General features: G+C 38.2%; 1 protein-coding gene across 1 annotated transcript in view; it reads right to left on the minus strand.

The window, feature by feature from the left end:
* MSH4 (mutS homolog 4) overlaps positions 1-15,034 on the minus strand; it is a 116,079-nt gene that overhangs the window by 41,418 nt on the left and 59,627 nt on the right. Inside the window, exon 9 of the mRNA XM_007978253.3 lies at positions 2,600-2,674. Within this exon, the coding sequence (XP_007976444.3) occupies positions 2,600-2,674 (75 nt within the window). The remainder of the gene's footprint in view (positions 1-2,599; positions 2,675-15,034) is intronic.

Here is a 15,034-nt window from a genome sequence, read left to right on the forward strand (position 1 = left end):
AAATGAAGGGGCTACAGGCGCCATGTAAGTCCAAAATCCAGTGGGACAGTCAAACTTTAAAGCTCCAAAATGATCTCCTTGACTCCATGTCTCACATACAAGTCACACTGATGCAAGAAGTGGGCTCCCACAGCCTTGAGCAGCTCCACCCTTGTGCCTTTGCAGGGTACAGCCCCGTGAACCCTACAGTTGCTTTTAAGGCTGGTGTTGAGTGTCTGTGGCTTTTCCAGGTGCATGGTGCAATCTGTCAGTGGATCTACCATTCTGGAGTCTGGAGGATAGTGGCCCTCTTCTCACAGATCCACTAGGCAATGCCCAAGTAGGACTCTGTATGGGGGCTTTTGCCCCACATTTTCCTTCTGTGCTGTCCTGAAAGAAGCTCTCCATGAGGTCCCGTACCCGAAGCAAACTTCTGCCTGGACATCCAGGCGTTTCCATACATCCTCTGAAATCTAGGTGGAGGTTCCTAAACCTCAATTCTTGACTTCTGTATACCTGCAGGCTCAGCACCACATGGAGGCTGCCAAGGCTTGAGGCTTGCATTCTCTGAAGCCATGGCCCAAGCTGTATGTTGGCCACTTTTAGCCATAGCTGGAGCAGAGCACCAAGTCCCTAGGCTGCACAGAGCAAGGGGGCCCAGAAAACCATTTTTTCTTCCTAGGCCTCTGGACCTGTAACGGAAGGGGCTGCCACAAAGGTCTCTGATATGACCTGGAGACATTTTCCCCATTGTCTTGGTGATTATTAACTTTTGCCTCCTTGTTACTTATGCGAATTTCTTCAGCTGGTTTGAACTTCTCCCCAGAAAATGGGATTTTCTTTTCTATTGTATCCTCAGGCTGCAAATTTTCCAAACTTTTAAGCTCTGCTTCCTCTTGAATGCTTCACTGCTTAGGAATTCCTTCTCCCCAGATACCCTCTCTCTCAAGTTCAAAGTTCCACAGATCTCCAGGGCAGGGGAAAATGCTGCCAGTCTCTTTGCATAGCAAGAGTGACCTTTATTCCAGTTCCCAAAAAGTTCCTCATCTCCATCTGAGACCACCTCAGCCTGGACCTTGTTGTCCCTCTCACTATCAGCATTTTGGTCAAAGCCATTCAGCAAGTCTCTAGGAAGTTTCAAACTTTCCTACAACTTTCTGTCTTCTGAGCCCTCCAAACTGTTCCAGTCTCTGCCTGTTACCCAATTCCAAAGTTACTTCCATATTTTCAGGTACCTTTACAGCAGCACCCCACTCTACTGGTAAAATTTACTATGTCAGTCTGTTCTCAGCTGCTAATAAAGACATACACATGACTGGGTAATTTATAAAGGAAAAAGGTTTAATTGACTCACAGTTCCACATAGCTGGGGAGGCCTCACAATCATGGCAGAAAGCAAATGAGGAGCAAAGTAATATCTTACATGGCAGTAGGCAAGAAGAACATGTGCAGGGCAACTCTGCTTTATAAAATCATCAGAACTTGTGAGACTTATTCACTACCAAAAGAACAGTATGGGAGAAACCACTCACACAATTCAATCATCTCCACTAGGCCCTGCCCTTGAAATGTGGGGATTCTTACACACAGGTGAGATTTGGGTGAAGACACAGCCAAACCATGTTAATATTTATTAGAATAATTTCTATAATAAAATTATTCCATATTTTTCATTATTTCTCTTTCAAAATCAGTTCCTTTTATCACTTTAACAAAAACAAGTTTTACACAGTGTAGTATTTAAAAGTTAATGAGAAAATAATCATCTTGTAACCATCAGAGTAATAATTACTTCAGGTAAGAGTCATCAATTTATTCTACAATCAATTAGTGGAAGTTTGATGAGGATGGAGTTATTTACACATTCTCAATATAACTCTCCATAGATTAATAACTTATTAATCACAAAAGAAAATCTGAATTTATGGTGAAAAAATTGATCAGTTAACATCACCAAGATATTGGTGATATCCTCTTGATGTGCCTCTTGATGTGATGTACTAAAAAGGATACATCAGAGGGTATTAATGCCAAATATGCATAGATGAATTTAATCAGGAGAAAGCAATCACATAAATTGAGGAAATGAAATTCTACTTAAAAAATTGACCCTTATGCTTCAAAATGTCAGTATCATGAACAAAGGTTGAGAAAGTTTTCCACTTCAAAGGAGTTTTAAAAAACAAGGCATTAAATATAAGATATGATCCTGAATTTGACCCTATATCAGGAAAAAATGCTATAAAGAACATTATTAGAACAATTTTAAAAATTTGAGTAAGGGATACATATTATAAAATAGTATTACATCATATTAATTATTCTGAATTTGATAATAATAATATGATAACATAAGAGAACATCTTTTTTTAGGAGACTTTAGTCTCCTAAGTACTTACTACTTTAGTACTTAGGTACTGCAATTTATTCTCAAATGGTTCAGTAAGTGTAATAAGGCTAATAATGTGTATGTGTGTGTAAAGTATGTACAAGGAGAAAAAGTATGGGGAATTCACCATGTTATTCTTGCAATTTTCCCTGAGTTTGAAATTTTTTCTGAACAAAAAGTTAAAAAATAATGCTGGACATGTTTTGTATGATACACACACATATAAATTACCTTTAAAGGATCCACAAGTTCCAAGGTATGTTTCAAGTATATTAAATTTGTTATCTTTGATTCAGCAGCATTGACCTGTTAAGATAAAAACCCAAATTTGGATGGACACCATAAGTAAGTATTTAATAGAATAATGGGTTTTCCTCTTGAACATTCTTACTCTTCCCATATTCCATATATTTTTATATATCAGCCTAGCCACAATGCAAGCCCAAAGAATGATAAAAAATTATTGACCCACCATAATTAACCTAGTGCACTATTTTCCCAAAAGTCTGAAAATGAGAAGAGTTCATCTCATTGTATCCAATTTTCATTTCTATTTCAATCTCTTGGGTTCAATTTAAACTGAATAGCAAAAGGAGATGCAGTCCAATCCTGAGCAGCACCAAGAGAGTAATATTAACTGAAAAAGGCACAAAGAGTATTTGTAGATAGATGATATTTTAAAAGGCTGAATCCAAACCTTGCAGATAGTTAATAGAACAACATGGATTTCCCTCATTGGTTCCTGTTTATTCAAGTAAAACTATTTTCATAAATCTGCTAGGAATTATAGTTTGCAAAAATAAAGCTACATCGACATTCCAAATTTTATTAATAAATTTTATATAAATTAAATTGCACTCTAGAGCTGAGCAGTGTTACCCAACCTGGAGGAATGAGGAATGATCCTGTGCCTGGACTAATTTACTAATACTGACAGATGAAGTAGAGTTTTAGGATACTACAATTATGACATAATGTACTTGATATGAAGATGTTTCTTTTTTTCTTTTTTAATAGAGACGGGGTTTCACCATGTTGGCTAGGCTGGTCTCAAACTCCTGACTTCAGGTGATCCACCCATCTCTGCCTCCCAAAGTACTGAGATTACAAGCATGAGCCACCACGCCTAGCCAGATGTTTCTTTTTGAAGTATCCTGGTTTGTAGCCCCACTGCACAATACTGGGACTTTTCTGTGACCATATGTATCAATTTATAAAAAATGCCATAATAAATGTTCCTAGCCCCAAATGGGTTATGTCATGTTCTCTTACAATGGATCTCTGAAACTAACTGGAAGGTTAAAAATAAATAAAATTCACTAAACAGAAAACAACTATCATCACTATCACTAAAGGAGAATAATTCATGCTAGGAGTAATGGCTCATGTCTGTAATCCCAGCATTTTGGGAGTCTGAGGTAGGAGGATCACTTGAGCTCAAGAGTTTGAGACCAGCCTGTGCAACATGGCAAAACTCTGCCTCTACAAAAAAAAAAAAAAAAAATAGAAATTAGCTGGGTGTGGTGGCACATGCCTGTGGTCCAGCTACACAAAGGGTGAGGTGGGAGGACCACCTGAGCCCAGGAGGTTGAGCCTGCAGTAAGCAGTGATCACACCACTGCACTCCAGCCTGGGTGACGAAGTGAAACCCTGTCTCAAAAAAGGGCGGGGGGATAATTCCAAAAATAGCTAACACACCATTGAAGAAGAACAAGGTGGAAAGACTAACTGTAATGAATGTTAACTTCTAATAAAATTACAGTAATTAAGAAATGATGGTATTGACATAAAAACAGAGAGTCCAGTGGAACAGAATAAAGAGTCTAGAAACAGAGCTAAGCATATATATGGGCACTCGATTTATGGCAAAGGTTGACTGCAGAACAGTGGGGAAAGGAGGGTCTTTTCCATAAACAGTACCAGTAGAATTATGAATTCATATGGGAAAAAAGGAAACATGGCCCTTCCCTCAACCTACACACAAAAATTAATTCCAGAAGGATTGTAGAACTAAGTGTAAAAGGTAAAACAATAAAATATCTGGAATTAACAAAGAAGAATATCTTCATGGCCTTGTGTGTTCTAATTAACTTTTATAGATTTTGTAATTGATGATTTGGCATCCATTAATCACATGATGAAACTAATAGCTAAAGTTGTTTACATCTCCCTTGCAGTCTGGCTTTTGCAGGCATGTGAAAATCATATTACGAAACCCCCAATCACAAACTTCAACATCTGTGTTTTACTTCCTGCCCAATAGGCGACTTCTCTACCTAGCAACTTCCTGGTACTGTAGTAATAAGGGGTTTTGCCCATGTTTCTTCTTGCTCCTTCTGCCTCTCGATCAACCCTAGTACATCCCCAGGTGGTCCTGCCTGACATGCCCTCTCCTCTTGGGAACTTTAAGTAATAAACAATGGCATTAGTGTCTCCATGTTACATTCAATCACCTTCATAGATCAAAATTCCATGGGTACAATCAAGATATTAGAGTAGGTAAAGACTTCTTATGCAGGACATAGCAAACACTAACTATGAAGGGAAAAAAATTGATAAACTAGATCCATTTAAATTACAAATTTCTATTTATCAAAAGATATTACTAAGTCAAGATAGGTTCTCCAAAAGTCAACTCTGAGAAACTAGAATTTGAGAGCAAATAATTTATTTTAAAAAGTAATTCCAGCAAAAACAGGCAAGGGGGTGGGGAAGTAAGACAGAGAAGGAAAGAATACCAGTACAGGAGACATTAATGATCAAGTTACCAATTTGTCTCCATCTCTCAGATGTAATGGAGACATCTGAGAGATGGCATAGAGTAAGTTTCAGAAGTTATCTCCAGAGGTAAGGAAAATGGGGTATTTATTCATCAACTCCTATCCAGTGTTGGTTAAGAGCTGCTGCCAGGGCATCAATTCCCTAATACCCTCCAGCCTCTCTTATGGCCAGAGAATGTCTTCTGAAAGCAGAGTCTCAGCTGCTTCAAGCAAGAAGTCTTCCTGCACAAAAGTGAATACCAAGGCAACGTGGGTAGCATAGCAACAGCATCTATCCCACGATACTCAGTGCAAATTAAACTACAAAGTGGGAAGAAATATTTGCAACACACATAACCAAAAAAGGGCTTATAACTAATATGTGAAAAGAAGCTCCACAAATCACAAAAGCAGATACACCCAATAGAAAAATGAGTAAGAATCCCGAGCAATATTTTGACAAAAGAAGATATTCAATGGTCAATATACATGTGAAAGGATGCTCAACCTCATTAATAGGAAAATGCAAATTAAAACCACTGTTTATCAAAACGCTATGGCTAAAATTTTAAAACCAGTAATATCTGGTTTGGGGAAGACAAATTGGAGTTCTCATACACCGATGGGAGTATAAATTGATAAATCATTTTGAAAAACATTTTGACGTTATCTACCAAAGTTGAATATATGCATACGCCATGACCCAGAAATTCCACTCCTAATTATATACAAAATAAAAACATATGTACAATTACATTAAGAGATGGGTACAAGGTTGCTTAGCAGTATTATTTTTTATTGCAAAGCTGTCAGCAACTCAAAAGTTGCGTTGAAATGGATAAATGAATAATAAATGGATAAATGGATAATGAAATGGATAAATAATGGCATATTCATATACAGTGGAATATCATATAGCAGTGAAAATAAATGAGCTAAAGCTACCTGAAACAACATGGTTAAATCTCACAAATATAATGTTGACTCAAAGAAGTCAGGCATAAAAAATACGCATTGAATAATTCCTTTATATATAAAGTTTTTAATAGATCAGGTCAAACTAAATTATAAAGCAAAAGAAATGATTACTAAAAGTGGTTTCCTTTTGGAGACAGGTAGAAAATAACGGATGGCAAGGAGAAGAAGGGGAATTTTTGAGGTATTGGTGATAACTATTTCTTTACGTGAGTGGTTGTTACATGAATGTTCACTTCGTGATAAATCAACGTAGCACTACATTTTTATTTTGTACAGTTTTCTGTACTATATATTATTTCTTGTTACTTTTAAAAAGGCTAAAAATAATAATAAACAGGAAGGTAGAAAGAAAAGAGTACTTTATGGAAGGCAAAAGAAGAAAATGGGAAATGAGTGCATTCATCTGAGTCAAATTTTGCTGCTAGGTCAAGCATGATGACCGCTGCCATTAACCACTGGATTCAGCAATATGGAAATCATGGGTGGCTTTGAGAAAAGGAGCATAATTAGATACACCAATTACGGATAATCCTTCCAGTGGACTGGTGAGGCGAAGATTTGTTTGGAATAGGTTTGGAGAGAAAATAAGCATAATTAGATATATCAGTTATAGATAATCCTTAGATAATCCTTCCAAAAAAATATTGCTTTACAGAGAAACAGAAGAAAAGTAGAGGGGGAAGTAAAAACAAACAAAAAAAGCCATTTTGTATTTTTTTAAGAAGTGATAACAGCATGTTTGAATTTCTCTTTGACTTAAGCATCTTGTGCCTTCTGTCAGCATCTAAGAAACTATGGCAGGCCAACTAGTTAGTTTGCAAGTAGGGTAGAATCTCAGATCCCTTGCAGTTCTAGATAATACTATGCTGTAATTGCTTATTTTATTTTTACCCAAATATAACATCAGAGTATAAATTTTTCTGGATCAGAGCTATAATTCTTACTGTATTTTAGCACTTATAACAATACTTACTAAAATGAATCATAGAATAAATCAAAGGAGTCATATACTTCAGATACTCTATATATGGCAGTCTGAAATCATTTGAAAAAAAGTTACTCAAAATGATGCAAAAACTCACGATAAAACTTAGAAAAATATGTTTAATATAAATTTTTCAAATGTTGGGGAAAGTATTTTAAGCATTTATAGTGGGAAACACAAATATTCTTAATGCAATACATTAAGTGCTATGCTTACAGATACTGTATAGAAAGAAAATTGTGTTAAGATAAGAAATTTAAGCTTTATTTTTAGTCAACATTTATGATCAGAAACATGCATTTTCTAGAAATCAATATTCTTAAAAAGAAAGAATAAGAACTTATCTCAGGCAAACAATTTCTTACTGAAAATTATCTGAAAGCATTTAGTTCATTCACAAGTTTTAGCAAATCATTCAGTTTAACCAGCACAAGTCTGAACTCAGTAAATACTATATTTAATTAAGAGGTTTGTGCTTATATTAAATAAGAAAAGAGCCTTTTAAAACATATTTTCAGATGGTTAAAAAAATGATAACTGAGAAACATTGTAAGAAATAATGAAAGCCATGAATCATGTATAAAGCTAAATATATTGCTCAAGTTTTCCTAAAGGTTACTAAATCTGATCTGTAAAGTCTAACAAAAAGCCTCTACAAAGGACAGAAATACAATGGTGAGAAAAACATTTACAATTCTGACCGATTCTCCCAAAACTAAAGTTTTCCTTAGTTTAAAGGATGGTAAGTGGACCACACTTCCAAGACAGCCAAATAGGAACAGCTCTGGTCTACAGTTTCCAGCGAGATTGATGCAGAAGACAGGTGATTTCTGCATTTCCAACTGAGGTATCTGGTAGATCTCACCGGGACTGCTTGGACAGTGGGTGCAGCCCATGGAGGGCAAGACAAAACAGGGTGGGGCATCACCTCACCTGGGACGCACAAGGGGTCAGGGTATTTCTCTTTCCTAGCCAAGGGAAGCTGTGAGTGACTGTACCTGGAGGAGCACTCCTGCCCAAATACTGTGCTTTTCCCATGGTCTTCACAACTGGCAGACCAGGAGATCCCCTTCTATGCCTGACTCAGCAGGTCCCACGCCCACAGAGACTTGCTCCTTGGTAGCCCAGCAGTCTGAGATCAACTTGGGACATGGGAGCTCGGCAGGCGGAGGGGCGTCTGCCATTGCTGAGGCTTCAGTAGGCAATTCTACCCTCACAGTGTAAACAAAGCAGCAGGGAAGCTCCAGCTGGGTGGAGCCCACTGCAGCTCAGCAAGGCCTACTGCCTCTCTAGATTCCACCTCTGGGGTCAGGGCACATCTGAAAAAAAGACAGCAGACAGCTTCTCCAGACTTAAACATCCCTGCCTGACAGCTCTGAAGAGAACAGTGATTCTCCCAGCATGGCATTCAAGCTCCAATAACAGACAGACTGCCTCCTCAAGTGGGTCCCTGATCCCCATATAGCCTAACTGGGAGACACCTCCCAGTAGGGGCCAACAGACACCTCATACAGGCAGGTGTCCCTCTGGGACAAAGCTTCCAGAGGAAGGATCAAGCAGCAATATTTGCTGTTCTGCAGCCTCCACTAGTGATACCCAGGCAAATGGGGTCTGGAGTAGACTTCCAGCAAACTCCAACAGACTTGCAGCTGAGGGGCCTGTCTGTTAGAAAGAAAACTAACAAAGAAAGGTGTGGCATCAAAATCAACAAAAAGGACATCTACACCAAAATCCCATCCATAGATCACCAACACCAAAGAACAAAGGCAGATAAAACCACGAAGATGGGGAGAAGCCAGAGCAGAAAGGCTGAACATTCCAAAAACCAGAACACTTCTTCTCCTCCAAAGGAACACAACTCCTCACCAACAAGAGAACAAAACTGGATGGAGAATGAGTTTGACAAGTTGACAGAAGTAGGCTTCAGAAGGTCAGTAATAACAAACTTCTCCAAGCTAAAGGAGCATGTTCCAACCCATCGAAAGGAAGCTAAAAACCTTGAAAAAAGGTTAGACGAATGGCTAACTTGAATAATCATGTAGAGAAGAGCTTAAATGTACTGATGGAGCTGAAAACCATAGTACAAGAACTTCATGAAGCATACACAAGTTTCAATAGCTGATTCGATCAAGCAAAGAAAGGGTATCAATGAATGGAGATCAGATGAATGAAATAAAAAGAGAAGACAAGTTAGCAAAAAAAGAGTGGAAAGAAACAAACAAAACCTCCAAAAAATATGGGACTATGTGAAAAGACCAAATCTATATTTGATTGATGTACCTGAAAGTGATGGGGAGAATGGCCCAAGTTAGAAAACACTCTTCAGGATATTATCCAAGAGAACTTCCCCAATCTAGCAAGATAGACCAACATTCAAATTCAAGAAATACAGAGAACACCACAAAGATACTCCTCAAGAAGAGCAACTCCAAGACACATAATTGTCAGATTCACCAAGGTTGAAATGAAGGAAAAAATGTTAAGGGCAGCCAGAGAGAAAGGTCAGGTTACCTACAAAGGGAAGCCCATTAGACTAACAGCAGATCTCTCAGCAGAAACCCTACAAGCCAGAAGAGAGTGGGGGCCAATATTCAACATTCTTAAAGAATTTTCAACCCAGAATTTCATATCCAGCCAAACTAAGATTCACAAGTGAAGGAGAAATAAAATCCTTTACTGACAAGCAGACGCTGAGAGATTTTTGTCACCACCAGGCCTGCCTTATAAGAGTTCCTGCATGAAGCGCTAAACATGGAGAGGAATAAGGGGTACCAACCACTGCAAAAACATGCCAAATTGTAAAGATCATCAATGCTATGAAGAAACTGCATCAATTAATGGGTGAAATAATCAGCTAGCATCATAATGACAGGATCAAATTCAGATATAACAATGTTAACCTTAAATGTAAATGGGCTAAATGCCCCAATTAAAAGACACAGACTGGCAAGTTGGATAAACAGTCAAGACCCATTGGTGTGCTGTATTCAGGAGACCCATCTCACATGCAAAGACACACAGAGGCTCAAAATAAAGGGATGGAGGAAGATCTACCAAGCAAATGGAAAGCAAAATAAAGCAGGTGTTGCAGTCCTGGTCTCTGATAAAACAGACTTGAAACCAACAAAGATCAAAAGAGACAAAGAAGGCCATTACATATTGGTAAAGGGATCAATTCAACAAGAAGAGCTAACTATCCTAAATATATATGCACCCAATACAGGAGCACCTGGATTCATAAAGCAAGTCCTTAGAGACCTAAAAAGAGACTTGGACTCCTGCACAATAATAAAGGGAAACTTTAACACCCCACTGTCAATATTAGACAGATCAACGAGACAGAAAATTAACAAGGATATCCAGGACTTGAACTCAGCTCTGAACGAAGCAGAACTAATACACATCTACAGAACTCTCCACCCCAAATCAACAGAATATACATTCTTCTCAGCATCATATCACACCAATTCTAAAATCAACCACATAATTGGAAGTAAAACACTCCTCAGCAAATGTATAAGAATAGAAATCACAACAAACTGCCTCTCAGACAACAGTGCAATAAATTAGAAGTCAGGATTAAGAGACTCACTCAAAACTGCACAACTCCATGGAAACTAAACAACCTGCACCTGAATGACTACTGAGAAAATAACAAAATGAAGACAGAAATAAAGATGTTCTTCAAAACCAATGAGAACAAAGATACAACGTACCAGAATCTCTGGTTTTGGACACATTTAAAGCAGTGTGTAGAGGGAAATTTATAGCACTAAATGACCACAAGAGAAAGCAGGAAAGATCTAAAATTGACACCCTAACATCACAATTAAAAGAATTAGAGAAGTAAGAGCAAACAAATTCAAAAGCTGGTAGAAGATAAGAAATAACTAAAATCAGAGCAGAACTGAAACACATAGAGACACAAAAAATCCTTTGAAAAATCAATGAATCCAGGAGCTGGTTTTTTGAAAAGATCAACAAAAGAGATAGCCCAATAGCAAGACTAATAAAGAATAAAAGAGAGAAGAATCAAATAGATGCAATAAAAAATGATAAAGTGGATATCACCATTGATCCCACAGAAATACAAACTACCATCAGAGAATACTATAAACACCTCTATGCAAATAAACTAGAAAATCTAGAAGAAATTCTAGAAAAAAATCTAGAAGGATAAATTCCTGGACACCTACACCCTCCTAAGACTAAACCAGGAAGAAGTTGAAACTGTGAATAGACCAATAGCAGGTTCTGAAATTGAGGCAATAATTAACAGCCTACCAACCAAAAAAAGTCCAGGACCAGACAGATTCATAGCTGAATTCTACCAGAGGTACAAAGAGGCGCTAGGACCATTCCTTCTGAAACTATTCCAATCAGTAGAAAAAGAGGGAATCCTCCTTAGCTCATTTTATGAGGTCAACATCATCCTGATACCAAAGCCTGGCAAAGACACAACAAAAAAAAGAGAATTTCAGGCTAATATCCCTGATCAACATCAATGCAAAAATCCTCAATTAAATACTGGCAAACCGAATCCAACAGCACATCAAAAAGCTTATCCACCATGATCAAGTCGGCTTCATCCCTGGGATGGAAGGCTGGTTCAACATACACAAATCAATAAACGTAATCCATCACAAAAACGGAACCAACGACAAAAACCACATGATTATCTGAATAGATACAGAAAAGGCCCTCAGCAAAAATCAACAGCATTTCATGCTAAGAGTTCTCAATAAAGTGGGTATCAATGGAATGTATTTCAACATAATAAGAGCTATTTATGACAAACCCACAGCTGATATCATACTGAATGGGCAAAAACTGAAAGCATTCCCTTTGAAAACTGGCACAAGATAAGGATGCCCTCTCTCACCACTCCTATTCAACATAGTATTGGAAGTTCTGGCCAGGGCAATCAGGCAAGAGAAAGCAATAAAGCGTATTCAAATAGGAAGAGAGGAACTCCCATTTACAATTACTACTAAGAGAATAAAATACCTAGGAATCCAGCTTACAAGGGATATGAAGGACCTCTTCAAAGAGAACTACAAACCACTGCTCAAGGAAATAAGAGAGGACACAAACAAATGGAGAAACATTCCATGCTCATGGATAGGAAGAATCAATATCACGAAAATAGCCATACTGCCCAAAGTAATTTATAGATTCCATGCTATCTCTATCAAGCTACCACTGACTTTCTGTACAGAATTGGAAAAAACTACTTCAAAGTTCATATTGAACCTCATAGCCAAGACAATGCTGGGCAAGAAAAACAAAGCTGGAGGCGTCACAGTGCCTGACTTCAAACTTTACTACAAGGATACAGTAACCAAAACAGCATGGTACTGGTACCAAAACAGATATATAGACCAATGGAACAGAATGGAGGCCTCAGAAATAACACCACACATGTACGACTATCTGATCTTTGACAACCTGACACATGCAAGCAATGGGGAAAAGATTCCTTATTTAATAAGTGGTGTTGGGAAAACTGGCTAGCCATATGCAGAAAACTGAAACTAGGCCCCTTCCTTACACCTTATATAAAAATAAACTCAAGATGGATCAAAGACTTAAACATAAGACCTAGGACCATGAAAATCCTAGAAGAAAACCTGGGCAATACCATTCAGGACATAGGCATGGCCTAAGACTTCACATCTAAAACACTGAAAGCAATGGCAACAAAAGCCAAAATTGACAAGTGAGATCTAATTAAACTAAACAGATTCTGTGCAGCAAAAGAAACTATCATCAGAGTGAATAGGCAACCTACAGAACGGGAGAAAATTTTTGCAATCTATCCATCTGACAAAGGGCTAATATCCAGAATCTACAAATAACTTAAACAAATTTACAAGAAAAAAGCAAACAACCCCATCAAAAGTGGGCAAAGGATATGAACATACACTTCTCAAAAGAAGACATTTCTGCAGCCAACAGACACGTGACAAAATGCTCATCGTCACTGGCTATCAGAGAAATGCACATCAAAATGACAATGAGATACCATCTCACACCAGTTAGAATGGCAATCATTCAAAAGTCAGGAAACAACAGGTGCTGGAAAGGATGTGGAGAAATAGGAACACTTTTACACTTTTGGTGGGAATGTAAATGAGTTCAACCATCGTGGAAGACAGTGTGGCGATTCCCCAAGGATCTAGAACTAGAAATACCATTTGACCCAGCCATCCCATTACTGGGCATATACCCAAAGAATTATAAACCATGCTGCTATAAAGACACATGCACACGTATGTTTATTGTGGCACTATTCACAATAGCAAAGACTTGGAACCAACCCAAATGTCCATCAACCCAAATGTCCACATTAAGAAAATGTGGCACATGTACACTATGGAATACTATGCAGCCATAAAAAAGGATGAGTTCATGTCCTTTGTAGGGACACAGATGAAGCTCGAAACCATTATTCTCAGCAAACTATCACAAGATTAGAAAACCAAACATCGCATGTTCTCACTCATAAGTGGAAGTTGAACAAAGAAGACATGGACACAGGGAGGGGAACATCACACACCGGGGCCCATGTGGGGTGGGGGGCTAGGGGAGGGATAACATTAGGAAAAATACCTAATGTAGGTGATGGGTTGATAGGTGCAGCAAACCACCATGGCATGTGTATACCTATGTAACAAAACTGCACATTCTGCACATGTAACCCAGAACCTAAAGTATATATTAAAAAAAAAAAAAAAAAAAAAAAAAAGGATGTGAAGTAACATTGACCCTTAAAAGCCTTATGGCACCAATTATAATTTTTTTTTTCTTTTTCTGAACAGAAAAAAAGGTTCCAGATTCTTAGTTTGCTGAATTGCCTTAAACCTAGACCAGAGAACTTTTCTAAAATCTGATAGTCAAACTGAGTATAGAAGCAGGCAAGCTATTCACAGATATTTCTCAGAAAACTAGTTGGTCAAAGTGATATTTTTTCCTAATTTAACCAGAAATGGTCTAGTGCAAAAAGATGTATATTACTAATTCCTGTAACTAGTGACACTGTATGAAACTGTGTGACTGTATAATACTATAAATTATATAAATTGACAATAAAGAGATTGCTGTCAGGTATAATCTGACAGTAATCAGATTAATTCTTTCTTATAGTAAAAGAGAAACACAGCCTTTGCTTATACACTGTTAAAGGTTGAGGCCGGGCGCGGTGGCTCAAGCCTGTAATCCCAGCACTTTGGGAGGCCGAGGCGGGCGGATCACGAGGTCAGGAGATCGAGACCATCCTGGCTAATACGGTGAAACCCCATCTCTGGTGAAACCTCGTCTCTACTAAAAAATACAAAAAAACTAGCCGGGCGTGGTGGCGGGCGCCTGTAGTCCCAGCTGCTCGGGAGGCTGAGGCAGGAGAATGGCGTGAACCCAGGAGGCGGAGCTTGCAGTGAGCTGAGAAATTATGTTCCCTCCAAAAAAATTCTGTTGAAGTTCTAACCCTCAGTACCTCAAAATGTGGTCTTATTTGGAAATAGGGTCATTCCAGAAGTTGGTAATTGTTACAACGATGTAATACTGGAGTGGGGTAGGCCCCTAATCCAGTAATACTGATGTCATACAAAGACAGCCATGTGAACATGCGGACACACAGGGAGACCACCCTTTGATGAGGAAACACAGATTGCAGTTAAGAAGATTCGAGCCAAGAAATGGCAATAATTTTAAACAAATCACCAAAAGCTAGGGAGAGGCAAGAAAGGATTCCCCTACAGGTTTCTCAGAGACAGCATGGCCCTAAAACACCTTGATTTCAGATTATCAGCCTCTAAATCTGTAAGACAATAAATTTCTATTATTTTAAGATGTGCAGTTCATAGTGTTTTGTTACACAGCCTTGGAAAACTAATACAGGTCAGGCACAGTGACTCACACCCATAAACTCAGCACTTTGGGAGGCCA

This window comes from Chlorocebus sabaeus, chromosome 20, assembly GCF_047675955.1.
Source record: "Chlorocebus sabaeus isolate Y175 chromosome 20, mChlSab1.0.hap1, whole genome shotgun sequence".
Taxonomy (NCBI): Eukaryota; Metazoa; Chordata; class Mammalia; order Primates; family Cercopithecidae; genus Chlorocebus; species Chlorocebus sabaeus.